The 12,549-nt window shown below is 42.7% G+C and overlaps 6 protein-coding genes across 6 annotated transcripts; 4 read left to right on the forward strand and 2 right to left on the reverse strand.

Annotated features, from left to right (window-relative positions):
- Nucleotides 1-1,006: 1,006 nt before the first annotated feature.
- PUMCH_001843 (uncharacterized protein) lies at nt 1,007-4,249 on the forward strand (the record flags this gene model as incomplete). Its single annotated transcript, XM_063020877.1, has 1 exon — nt 1,007-4,249. The coding sequence occupies one exon, from the start codon at nt 1,007-1,009 to the stop codon at nt 4,247-4,249; it is 3,243 nt and encodes a 1,080-aa protein (XP_062876947.1).
- A 44-nt stretch (nt 4,250-4,293) lies between these two features.
- On the reverse strand, nt 4,294-5,898 carry PUMCH_001844 (uncharacterized protein; the record flags this gene model as incomplete). Its single annotated transcript, XM_063020878.1, has 1 exon — nt 4,294-5,898. One exon carries the CDS (start codon nt 5,896-5,898, stop codon nt 4,294-4,296), a length of 1,605 nt encoding a protein of 534 aa, XP_062876948.1.
- A 398-nt stretch (nt 5,899-6,296) lies between these two features.
- On the forward strand, nt 6,297-6,893 carry PUMCH_001845 (uncharacterized protein; the record flags this gene model as incomplete). Its single annotated transcript, XM_063020879.1, has 1 exon — nt 6,297-6,893. The coding sequence occupies one exon, from the start codon at nt 6,297-6,299 to the stop codon at nt 6,891-6,893; it is 597 nt and encodes a 198-aa protein (XP_062876949.1).
- A 1,237-nt stretch (nt 6,894-8,130) lies between these two features.
- PUMCH_001846 (uncharacterized protein) lies at nt 8,131-9,111 on the forward strand (the record flags this gene model as incomplete). Its single annotated transcript, XM_063020880.1, has 1 exon — nt 8,131-9,111. The coding sequence occupies one exon, from the start codon at nt 8,131-8,133 to the stop codon at nt 9,109-9,111; it is 981 nt and encodes a 326-aa protein (XP_062876950.1).
- Nucleotides 9,112-9,306: 195 nt separating this feature from the next.
- On the forward strand, nt 9,307-9,864 carry PUMCH_001847 (uncharacterized protein; the record flags this gene model as incomplete). Its single annotated transcript, XM_063020881.1, has 1 exon — nt 9,307-9,864. One exon carries the CDS (start codon nt 9,307-9,309, stop codon nt 9,862-9,864), a length of 558 nt encoding a protein of 185 aa, XP_062876951.1.
- A 565-nt stretch (nt 9,865-10,429) lies between these two features.
- On the reverse strand, nt 10,430-11,218 carry PUMCH_001848 (uncharacterized protein; the record flags this gene model as incomplete). The annotated part of the gene is made up of 1 exon (XM_063020882.1): nt 10,430-11,218. One exon carries the CDS (start codon nt 11,216-11,218, stop codon nt 10,430-10,432), a length of 789 nt encoding a protein of 262 aa, XP_062876952.1.
- Between the last annotated feature and the right edge of the window lie 1,331 nt (nt 11,219-12,549).

Consider the following 12,549-nt stretch of genomic DNA (forward strand, 5'->3'; position numbering starts at 1 on the left):
AAGCGTCTTTGTATGTTTTGTTGTTCGACTGAGGTTAGTAGGAGTACAAAGTGATTTCTTGAAGGACGAATGTGTTTGCGTTTGTGACGTCATATTTGACATAGATCATCCTTCAAATACGTTCTTTTGGGCCGTTTACGTACCATTTAGAGAGTAGTAGCTGTACTGAACAGATACAATTCTGTAAACAAGGGCGCGCCGTATGCAGTGTTCCACAACACAGAGGCCTGGGATCGAAATGGTAGATAATCGATGAGTGTATCCGAATAAGGAAATTAAGTAATATGCTCTGAACTCTCAAACTATATTAATTTTACCTTGGTTTTCTTGGATTTGAGCCAAGTGTAGATTTTTGCCAAATGGTAGTCAGTACACATTCCATAAAGCTTGTGAGATATGATTATTTGAGCAGGACAAGTTAAGAGCAGAATACACTCAATTTAAAAGATGACAAGAGAGAGCTAAGCTTGAAGAGGTACTACTCATACTTTATCTGATCATAGTTAACAAAGATAATCAACTTTCGGTTGCGGCCATATCAAGTGGAAAATACTGTTTCCCGTCCGATCAACGTTAGTCAAGCCACTTAGAGCCACACTGAGTAATGCAGTGGGAGACCATGTGTGAAATTGTGGTGCTGCAATCTTTTTTTGTTTTTCTGATACCTCATCGATAATTAATCTTCGTTTTCTTAGATTTCTTTCCACTTGATCTAATTTATGGGTCGCTTTTCTTGCCTTCCCATGCGGACATAGTGGTTAACACCCTTACTTTCCTCTCAATTGTCAAGCTGGATCCATTAACTCTAATAATTCAACAGCAAATTTCATAATTTAAAACAGCACAAGTACTTAACCTTAGTATTTGTCATGAGCATTCGTAAATTGAGTATCTTCGAAATTCTCTTCTCTTGATCTTATCTCATCTCGCTTCCCAACCTCTTCTCTATATATACCATACACGCACCTCTGTATTTACATAACTAATGTGCTCCTAATACAACACCATGACCCTGTCTCTACAACCGCCATCGGCCAAAAGGCGAAAGCCCAATGGTCCTACGCTTTCTAACATGGCGCACAATTTCAAGGCTGGAAATATCATCAGACTACGAGTCTGGAACTTCACCACATACAACTATGGAGTCTTTAATCTATCACCATCTTTGAATATGATCATAGGACCCAATGGCTCGGGAAAGTCAACGTTTGTTGCAGCGGTTTGTTTGGGTTTGGGAGGAAAGTTGGAATTGATCCGCCGGAAATCGCTTGATTCAATGATCAAGTCTGGAGAGAAGGAAAGCAGAATCGAAATCACTTTATCAGCTGGCCCGGATAAGCAGCCCGTCGTCATCGAACGAACTCTCACGCTTAAACTGACAAAGTCCAAATGGGAGATCGACGGTGTTTCTTCGGAGTTGGCCCTGGTATCTAGACTTGTGAAGAGCTTAAACATCCAACTAGACAATTTGTGTCATTTCTTGCCACAAGAACGTGTTGCAGAATTTGCATCACTCTCGCCAGAGAAGCTTCTTCTCGAGATGGAGCGTACAATCGGTGATAACACCCTAATACAGAAACACGAGCTCCTTATAGATTTAGACAAGTCTCTAGTCGAGGTCACTGAAAAACTTGATTCGGCTGAAGAGTACATTAATGGCTTGAAAGACGACGTTGACAAATATGCTCGTGAGGCAGAAAGATTCAGAGAGTATGAAGTCAAGTCCCGAGAGATTGGCCTCCACAAAAAACTTCTTCCCTATGCAAAGCTTCAGGACTTGAGGAATCTGATGGCTAATTTGAAACTAGTACGTGACAACGCAAAGAACACTCTACTAGAGTTCAACCACAATGTCAAACCGCTCGCCTCTCTTGCTCGTGATGCAGTTGAATGCACTAAGGCTTTGGATGAGCAATTGTCAGAATTGAACCACCAAGTTTTTTTGATGACGCAGAAAACTTCCACCTCTACATCCCAGCTTTCTGAGATCAAAACTCAGATTGGCGAGTGCAAGAACACAATTAATAATCTACGGTTTCGCACAGAGAACGAGAAACTTGAATTGAGTAATACGCTTGAAGAACGAGATAAGATACTACGAGACTTAAATGGCATCAAGGTGGTAGATGAAGAGGAGTTGTCGTCCTTGGAGCTTCAGCGGCTGGAAAAGTACAATGAAAAATCAAGCCTTGCAGAGGAATTGGATACAGTGAAATTTCAATCAAACGCACTCGGCAGGGAAATCGAATCTCGGGAAAATCGCATGAGAGAGGAGCACAAAAAGCTAACGAGCAATGAGAGGTTAGAGGTCTTGAGATCTACAGGAACAAGATACCGTCGAGAGATAATGGAAATGTCGTACAAGGCGCATTCTTTGCTTCGAAAAGAGAAACAAAAATTGGGTCTCCGATATTATGAAGCGCCAGTCATTTCGTGTCATGTCACTGATAGCAGATACGCTAAGTACTTTGAGAAGATTGTTGACAACATGTCTTTGTTTGCCTTGTTTTTTGACAACAACGAAGATTATCAGGCAGTGTCTAAGATCCTTCCTACAGACGCGAATGTTCCCATGAGAGTTGTTACCAAAAAAAATCCAGAGGCAAGAATTCCAAAGGACTTGCTCGCAAGACTAGGGTTTGATGGGTGTCTTTCTGATTTTATAACGGGGCCAGAATCAGTAATCCGCTGTTTGAAACAAAGGTGCTTCATTCACATAATCCCCGTCGCTCTGAAGCCCATTAGCGAAGAACTGACTCGAGAGTATCTTGACTTTGTTACACTGTTACCAGGTATGAAGAACGCTCGATTTGCAATCGAGAATAGCTTGTTTCTGGTAGGTCGTTCGAAACATGGCTCTCGGCAGATCTTCTACAACACAGAGAATATCGCGGAGGCGCAACTTATGGCCGCCGATGGTTTGACTGAGGAGCTAAAAAAAGAGATTAGCAAGCGCATTCAAACTTTGCGAGAAAACGTTGTATCATTGACAGAACAACGAAAGCAATTGCTTTCCTCGCAAGAGGGTTTGGCCGCAAGAATCAATGTGGCTGATAGCGAACTCAAAGATCTCGACAAACTGGTTAGAGCCTTGAAGAAACAGAAAGAGACTAAATTGAAACTTGAAGATACTCTCAGCCATAAAGAGTCTAGAATTCTGACTCTTCAAAGAAAAACGAACGAGGATTATGGCGACCAAATTTCGCAGGCGGAAGGAAGCCTCATTCAAAAGTACCTCGAATCTGCCCGTCTAGTTGCAGATATCGCCAAACAGGTCGAAGAACTCTCTCAACACAAAATAGAGGTGAAAAAAACTGAGCTTCTTCGTCAACAGCTGGAGAACAAGGCATTGACCTACCAAAGTATCCGTAAAGAGTTAGACAAAAAAGAAGAATTGCTTCAGCGGCAGTATCTTGAAGCAAAAAGTAAGTATGATGAGCACAAGAAAGGAAGTGCTGCAAATGAGATTCGAGAGCAGAATCTCGTTGGAGAGGAAAGGGAGGCTGTGAGAGAGTTTGCTGAAAAGTATAATTCGCAAGGAACACTTACCGAGCAATTTGTTCTACAAACAATCGAACGTTTGGAGGACGAAATATCTGTTCTTCCTAATATTGACCATGGAACCCTTGCACTTTTGCTGTCCAAGAAAATCGATTTGGAGAATGCCGAAACTCAATTACCAATTATGCAAAGAAAGAAGTCAGATATAGAAGCTAGAGTTCAAAAAATATGCATTCCGTGGGCGGAAGAGCTTGCTCAAATTGTGGAGCAGATCTCCCGCTCTTTCCAGAAGAGATTTGTTGCTGTTGCTAGTGATGGTCAAGTTGAATTGGTGAAAGCCGATCGATTCAAAGACTGGAAGTTAGAGATTCTTGTGAAATTCAGGGAGAATTCGGAACTCAAAGTCTTGGATCACCAGTCTCAGTCTGGTGGAGAGAGAGCTGTTTCGACAATTTTCTTTATCATGTCATTGCAGGGACTTACCAACGCGCCAATCAGAATTGTGGACGAGATAAACCAAGGTATGGATCCGAAAAATGAGAAACAGACCCATAAGTATTTGGTCAAGACTGCTTGCACCTCTGATAGCTCTCAGTACTTTTTGGTTACTCCGAAGTTGTTGACGGGGTTGTACTACCACCCAGATATGGCTGTGCACTGTATTTTCACTGGCCCCTTCCTCCAAAGTGATTCCAGTTCTGGTGGTGAATATCTAGACATGCACAAAAAATATTCTGTGGAAGCGTAAGGGCTTGTGAAGCCTTTATCTTTTAATATATACAAGCTTGTACTCTATTTACCTTTGTGACTTTCAAGATATCCAATAGCATTTTCCAACCGTTGTAAATACTTTTCATTGCCAATGATCTCCACAATATCATGAATCTTAACGCCGTGGACTGGGCCAGTGAGTGCGAATCGTAAACTCTCATTAATTTCTTTAGCAGATTGACCAGGTAGGAGTTCTTTCAATGCTGGAACACTTGCTGGTTTTCTTTCTAGAATAAGTTCATTTCTGGCGGCCTCGAGAATTTTCAACATATATTGATTTTGCGAGACGTCAATTCCACTGTAATCGACATCCTCAAAAAAGTAAGGGTGCTCTTTTACAACATCAGAGGGTTTGTCTATATGACCGAAGGTAGCAGCAAGACATTTTTTGTAGTAGTCTTTGTCAAATGATCCACTGACCTGCTCTGCAAAATCATCAAAAGTCAATTCTGTCAATTCTTGCAATTGACTTGACAGTACAGGAAAAGACCGGAGGTGTGATCTGTTGAAAAACCAGAGCTTTGAGTCACTCACCTTCGTGTTACCCTTTGTCATATCGTCAAGTCTGAATCTCTCTATCATTTCAGGTAGGGTCAAGACCTCTTTCATGGCCTTGTTCGTGGCTCTTTTAGGAGACCAGCCAAACAACGCAACGAAGTTGACAAGTGCTTGAGGCACTACTCCTTTATCTCTAAAGGCAAACACACCAACGTCGCCGTGTCTTTTCGAAAGCTTTTTCTCATCCAAACTGGTCAAAAGAGGCACATGCACGAACTTTGGAGGCTCCCATCCAAACGCCTGGTATAAAGCTAAGTGCTTGGGGGTAGATGTAAGCCATTCCTCGCCTCGGATTACGTAGTCTATCTTCATGAGATGGTCATCAATGACATTGGCAAAGTGATAAGTTGGCAAGCCATCCAGCTTCATGATGACGAAGTCATCGAATCTACGATCTTGTTGGTTGTATTGCGGTTGAATGTCTAGCTTACCGCGCTTAAGATCCTCAGTGATTGGATAAACGTCCGGTGACTTGAATCTCACCACGTAATCGGAACTTTCGAGCCCTTGTGATTGGTCGTGAAGACATTTACGGTCATAGGTCACGGTAGTTGGTGGCTGAAGTTTGTGCGCAGATTCTCGAAGGCTGATCAAGCGGTCTTTTGAACAGTAGCACTTGTATGCTAGGCCCTTACTGAGCAAAATATCCACGTACTCCTTGTAAATAGCCGCTCTTTCAGACTGCTTATATGGACCATACGGTCCGCCAACAACAGGAGACTCGTCCGCATCAATTCCCGCCCATTTCAAAGCCTCGTAGACGTTCTCTTCTGCGCCAGGAACTACTCTAGTTTGATCTGTGTCCTCCAATCGGAGCACGAATTGTCCCTTTGTTTGTTTGGCTAGTAGGAAGTTGTAAAGTGCAGTTCGAAGAGAACCTAAGTGTAGCAGTCCCGTTGGAGATGGCGCAAATCTTGTTCTGACAGGTTTGCGGGGATGAATGGTATTCTTGCTTGGACTAAGAGGTGATCTGCCTTTTAGAAACGTATGGGCATATCCTCTGGTATCATTTCTCGTGCTGAATTTGATATTTTTCACTATACATCGTAGCGAAGATGAGACAATCATTGAGATCTACGCTTATAGATACAAGTATAAAGAGTGAAGTGGATCTAAGCGCAGGAAAGGTCTGCGTTCCCAATTTTTTAGAGTCCAATCCGAATTTTTAGTTTTGATTCATGCTGTGTGAAGAAATAAAATATAAGCGGGCGGCAAAACTGAAGATGTCGGTGCTTCTGCGTTCTCGCTTTCTTCACCTGTCACCATCCATCTGAGATAGTGGGAACAATGGGTTTCACTCAATGTTACCCAATTTAAAGTAATACCATAATTCCAATCTCATTCATATATCAATTATTCCGGAAAGTATTTGCTGAATTCATTCCGCTGAGTGTTTTATACCAAGTCCTCTCCCTCGTTTCTTTTTCCCTCTCCGTCGCCAAAACCGTTTTGCAGATCAGGTACTCATGCACACCCAAGGAATGGCCGCAAATTTTTCAACTACACCTCCCATGGCTCAACTTAACAGACAAACTCGCACTCCATCTGGCATCCACTCGCAAACGAGACAAATTCTGCAGAATTTACTGCACCTTCATAATTCCCAGGCCATGAACGGACAACCGCAAGGCCCTCAGTCCAAGGCTAACATCCATAGAAGACAGCTCCAGCAGTTCTATCTTCACAAGCTGTTTGACAGTATCTCAGATGCGGAATTTTTGCCGCTCATCCCCGGTGCCCCTCAAACTACTTATAACAAATATCCGGACATGAACAAAAATCTCAATCTTGGAATGTCTCCTAACATGGCCAGTCACAAGATGGACAATCTACATACTTACAATAACGTGAAGCCCATGGGAGATGAGAAATTAGGATATAATTCTTACGCGCAGAATGGGTTAGGCCATGCCCAAAATCACCTCCAGAATACATTCTCCAGACAACAGGGACAGTATGAGAATGGCCAGAACAAGAGGATGGGAGGCCAGTTTTTGCAGCAACATTTATTTGGAGGAAAACGCCAGGAATACTCCCAGTATAAGCAGAATCTGCAAAGTTAATTGAGCTGCCTCCCCAATGTTGCCGTGGACACAATTGCATTAGTTTATTTATCTCGATACTCACGAATCCGGGCGGGGACGGAAAGCGAAGGTTTCTCGCTTGCTTTTTTTTACATTATTTTCTTTTTCACACTCATTTCTTTGTTCATTAAGGATCATCATATTGTCGCTATCATCAATTTCCAAAACTAATTCCTTCATTTGGCAGCGCTTTGCATATCGATTTATAGTCACTTATTCAGTTTATCAATTTATTTTAAGTCATCAATCCAGGCCATGAACTTTCTGGCTCAATTTCCCCGAAACTGCCTTCTTTCGGGCATGTATTATTTCTGTAGTCGTTAGTTGATCAGAAGGGTCAGAGTACAGCCCAAGATACAAGTGGAACAAGTCAAAATTATTAACGAATACGGCTCGAAATCAGCCAGAATACTTGTGCCGTAAATCCTTTCAAGGGGCCGCGCATGAATTCTGCTTCCGCAACTGAATGGCCTAGTGTCGGTTCCGAAGGTCATCAACCCAAATCGGTTATATGTCCGTCGGCGCTGTCTCATAGAGCACCTACCACTTATTTTATATCGGATTTGAGAGTTGTAGAATTGGAGCAGGATACTGTAGAATACTCACTTTCCACAGAATTGATCCCGTTCATCCAAGCAATTTTAGAACATTTAAACATCTAAATTTCCATTTTTTTCTCCAATAATTTGCAAAATCTTGCTGCGTCTTTTGCCCGAATTGTGTTTTTCTGGTCGCCTTTTGCCACCGCCCATCTTGTTCCGGAACAATTCTAACTATTCAGGTCGCAGTGCCTAAATCCTTCGATGTACCTGATACCGATCTCTCACAGTATTCGATAAAACTCGATTCGACAGATCACTGGATGAACTCATAGCCATTGAAGCATTTTGAGCATTCTTAAAAATATTCAAACAATCGAAATATCCCTTTCTTTAATTGCGACGCATATCTTGTGTTCCGGATTTTTCCGTTTGAACGGGTCCGTTTGTACCTGTCACTTTTGGTTTGCCTTCGCCGCCACACACTCCCTGCCTCTTACACACACACGCACATATATAAACCCTACCCCAGCCCAAGTCACTCTCAGATATATCCATAAATCACACCTACAAGAAGATAAGCTAACCACAGACTAAATTGCAATTGCACAATTGGCCATTACTCAACTCAATAGATTGTCCATATAAACATCCTACCCGCGCTCGCAATTCCCACAATGTGTCGCTTCAGAAAAGATAAGGAATCTGAAGACCAGTCTCTCAACTCTTCGTACGACGAGCAAATTGACAACTTTTTCAACAAAGTCAACCATGTCTCTGACCATCTCGCCGAGAAGACAAAAAGAATGATGGCCCACACCAGAGAATTCACTGCTGCAGAGAAGGACAACTGGTCTGATATGGTAAACTCCATGCAGAAAGAGGTCGGCACCTATTTCAACAAGCCCTACCAAACGAGAACAGGCTCGAGCGGTGTTGACTCTGCAGAACCTCAATTGGTGCGTCCCTTCTCCTTCCTCGATGTCTTTAATGATGGCGGTGCTGAGACACCTTATGGTCTCTACTCCCATAGCACTCCAACAGCTCGTGAATACAACAAGTGTATGAACAACAACGGATTATCTTTATGGGACTCTAGGGGCACTTGGAGATGTTTGTTCCCCAATAGTGCAGTGCCACCCAAGTTCTTGGATTACAAGCAGGCCAACTTAGCCAACCAGCTCCTTACCAAGGAAGACTTCGAAAGAGCCTCCAGTAACGTCCGCGCCGATTCTAGTGGGGCCATTGATCTTGGTGAGAAGGGTATTTTTTTCAAGCAATTCGATGATTTGATGAGATGGAAGAACATCGCCTTTGAGGCTGAACGTCAACGTCGTGAGGAGGCTCGCGAGGAGAGAAAACAACGTTTCCAAAGACGTTTTGAGAGAAAGTCCCCCGAAACTAATTTAAACATCGCTTCTGCCTCAGAATTGCCACGGGATGATAAGCCAATCAGTTGGAGCTCTGGAAGCACTACCACCACCGATCCAGAGACTAATCAAATAATCATGACTGAGCACAAGACTGAGTACTTCCCTGATGGTCTGTCTGTGACCAACACAGTCACCAAGAAAAAAGCTATTGGCGCTTCTACTTGGGAGACTGTTGAGGAGAAGTCACAAAGAGGTGATGACAAGAAGGGCTGGTTCTGGTCTTAAGGTTCGCGTCTTTGGCGCAGCGCCTCCAGTTTGATTTATTTTTACGAGTATATAGTTACGAATTAATTTCTTTATTGCAGATCATTCAGTCAGAGCATCTGAGATATCAGTTTATATTGTACAAAGGCTAGGTAGTAACTCACCTCCATCCACCAAAATACTAAAATCAAAAAATGCGCCGCATTCAAGAAAATCATGGATGGCGTTGAACGGAATTATTGCAATTTTTTCTTTTCTAAAATTGTCTGGCACCTACTCCAGGGACAACCTCGTTTATCTCCTCATTATCAATCTCACATAGTAGTCTCACATAATAGTCTCACATCCATCATGAATCCGCTCAACAAAATCATCTTTCTCTCGGCATTTCTCGCATTCGGCTTTCTTCTAATCCTCCTTTCCTGTGCTCTCTACAACAATTGGCTTCCTCTCTGGGTCATAGCCGTCTTTTTGGTGGCCCCTTTGCCTAACATTATTCTGTCATCCATTGAGAATAATAGAGACGACTTCTTGACATTCAGTAATGATCATGCCAACACTCCTCTGCCATTACAGGAGTTTGCAAAGTTCTTCACTGGGCTCTTGATCGTGAGTGGTGTGGCTCTTCCTTTGATGTTGTACCACTGCTGGTTGATAGATTTGGGCTCGTTGGTCATGAGTATCACTGGTGGTTTGATTGTGTACTCGGACATTTGTGTCTTCATCTGGTTTTTCAGTGAATCAGAGGAGGAAAATGATGACTTCAACTTCTAAGCTCATGTATGCAGCTTTTACCTCCAGAAACAGTCGTGGCCCAATACTGAATTTCAGAGAGACAAGTCTCTTTGGTTCAATTGATGAAGCTTTCTTTTTTAGCCGACTGATATTCTATTTGAAATCCTCTGCCATTAGCGTGAACCAAACCATAGTGCTGGTTTTCTGTATGCGTCGACGCAGTACTCGAAACCTTACCTCAGGCAAAAACATATTCGATATGTGATGGAATGGAGAAACTGGATCTGAAATTTTTGTGACATGAATGAAATCAGGCTTCATCAGTCATCGTCCGCCGAGCACCTTCTTTTTACCAAAACGCACTGTAGCTCTTTAGATACAACCGAGCTTCTAATCTTCGCTAACTCGCAATCGGTGCAATTTTGCCCAATGGATATATGTGTTGCTTTTCATTTATGTATTAATATTATAGCATTTGTTTACGAGGAGAACTGAATGATACTTCTTGGGCCATATAATTGTAAGGTCAAGGACATCGAACCATGATCGCAGTTTAATAAGTGACTACTCTTTGGCACTTTATGGGTCTGATATGAGCAGATCCTCAGTTCAACACCACCAATAACAATATGAGAATAACTGTCAAGACAATGATAGTGGTCAAGCTACCATTTTCAGCAACTTTTCTGCGGAATTCATTGACTCCGGTCGTGGCGCGCTGAACCCTTGACAAAGATTGGTCTGCTCCTCTTTCTAGATCACCAAGCACTATAAGATGCTCATCAAGTTCCTGTCCTATTCCTACTCCCATTGAGTGCTGATTGACAATGGAACGGTGGAGCAGATCCAAGTTCTGGTCCTGTTCCAACATCTGCTGTTGATGCTGTGCAAAAAGCTCCTGGTTGGTGGTATCTACAGACAGAAGGGTGTTGCGGTCCTCTTCATCTCGATATGGCTTGAAGTTGTTGGTCGCAGTGCCCATGAGCTCGTTGCGCATTTGGGTATTTTCATCATCCTCTGCATCGTAATCTTTGAAGCGGACGCTTTTCCTCACGGTGTCCTCGCTCTTCAATGGCTTTGAATATTCATACTCACTAGCATCGAGATAGGCATCCGAAGCCAACTCGGCCATCAACTGGCGGAATTCCTCCACCAATTCGGAATACTCGGGACCGAACCTCTTGATGTTGTCGCCAGCGATGTCTTCATTGAGGAACGTGAGAGTACGTTTGATTCGGGATAGCACCTCAACGATTTCTAAGTTATCTGCCTGCGACGGCGTTAGCTTGAGCTTAGTGAGTCTGCTTCTATCTTCGATATTGTCGCGGAGCTGTTCTAGATATGATGAGACATTGTTGAGGTTTGTCTGAATGTCTTTAGCAGAAACGGGCATGATTTAAGATAGTAGCTGGGTCACTCGCACTGTGGCGAGATAAGGGTAGTGGCGATTAAAGAGAGTAAGTATAGATTACGAAAAACATTGGAGAATGTAGGCGGCTATGTTAAATTTGGAATTTCTTTAGTTTCTTCTATTTTATGTTTTGCCGTGAGTTGGTCATTTGTGGTGAAAGTATTTTTAGGTTATGGATAGCTTGACATTGAATAGTGGTAGAACAGACCAAAGCACTTCATCTTCGAGAAATGTAGCCTTTTCTAAAATTGAAGGTTGCTCAGCAGAAGATTTCAATCACTTTGTCTTCGTTCCTATCTTGCACCGTGTTGCATCTCACATTGATACGTGCATTAATACGTTAAATTAGGGGGGCTACATATGTGAAATATATACTGACAATTAAAGGAGACCGGCTCCGTTTAATGATTCGGAATTATGGCTTTCATGGGCCGCAATTTCATCGTGGCGCTTGTAAAAGACGTCGTATGGGTACTTTGTACGTGTTATAAGGAACACTCCGCTCGATGTCTCCAACAAGTGACTCCAACATTAATAGAATCTCCTCGTCCTCTTGATGAGACATATCTTTCACACAATGGAGGACCTGGGAGGAGTAAGATATGGCCAATTTCAATGCACGAGCCTCCCTTTCAAGGTCGCTTGTCTTCAAACCTTCTTTTGACGCGAGAGAGGTGACCTCAGTATGAATTGTGCTCAAAGACTCCGCGTCCAGCGCGTTGGAGTCAAATTCCATAGAGGTTTTGGGTGTATCTGTGTTCAGAGAGGGCACAGAAGCCATCGACACTGGCCGCAATTTGTAGCTTCTCATTATCACAAAGAAAGGAATAAGAAAAAATACAGAAGAAATGAATAGATCTGCTGCCGGAAATCTATGTCCCATCTACCGCTGGACGTTAAAGTTTCCTAGGTGCGCCCAGGGCTGCATGTACAGAGATGCGTGTCTATGCGTCAAGATAACGACAGGACGTGATTTAGAAGGGACGGGCGACAAAAGTGAGACATTATGGAAGAATCGGGCCCCTTCAATTTTAAACCCTGAAAAATTGGCGTATTAGTGTTGGCGTTGGCGGAAGTCTCTATCGTGTTTGCATGAGGTCCCATTGGAGTCTTTCCAGGATAAGTATTACCCTTGAGCTAAGTCTAAGAACATTCATTCAGTTCGATTCAATTTTCTGGAGAATTGAATTTCTTCAACACTTAAATGTCCTCTTTATTCTTTTGATTTCTTGTATTAAAAATGGCATGCTCCTATCTTACCTTAATACTCTTATCCTTATCAGTAAGCTGGATCGATCTATGATTGCACTCCA

This window comes from Australozyma saopauloensis, chromosome 2, assembly GCF_035610405.1.
Source record: "Australozyma saopauloensis chromosome 2, complete sequence".
NCBI classification, from domain to species: Eukaryota; Fungi; Ascomycota; class Pichiomycetes; order Serinales; family Metschnikowiaceae; genus Australozyma; species Australozyma saopauloensis.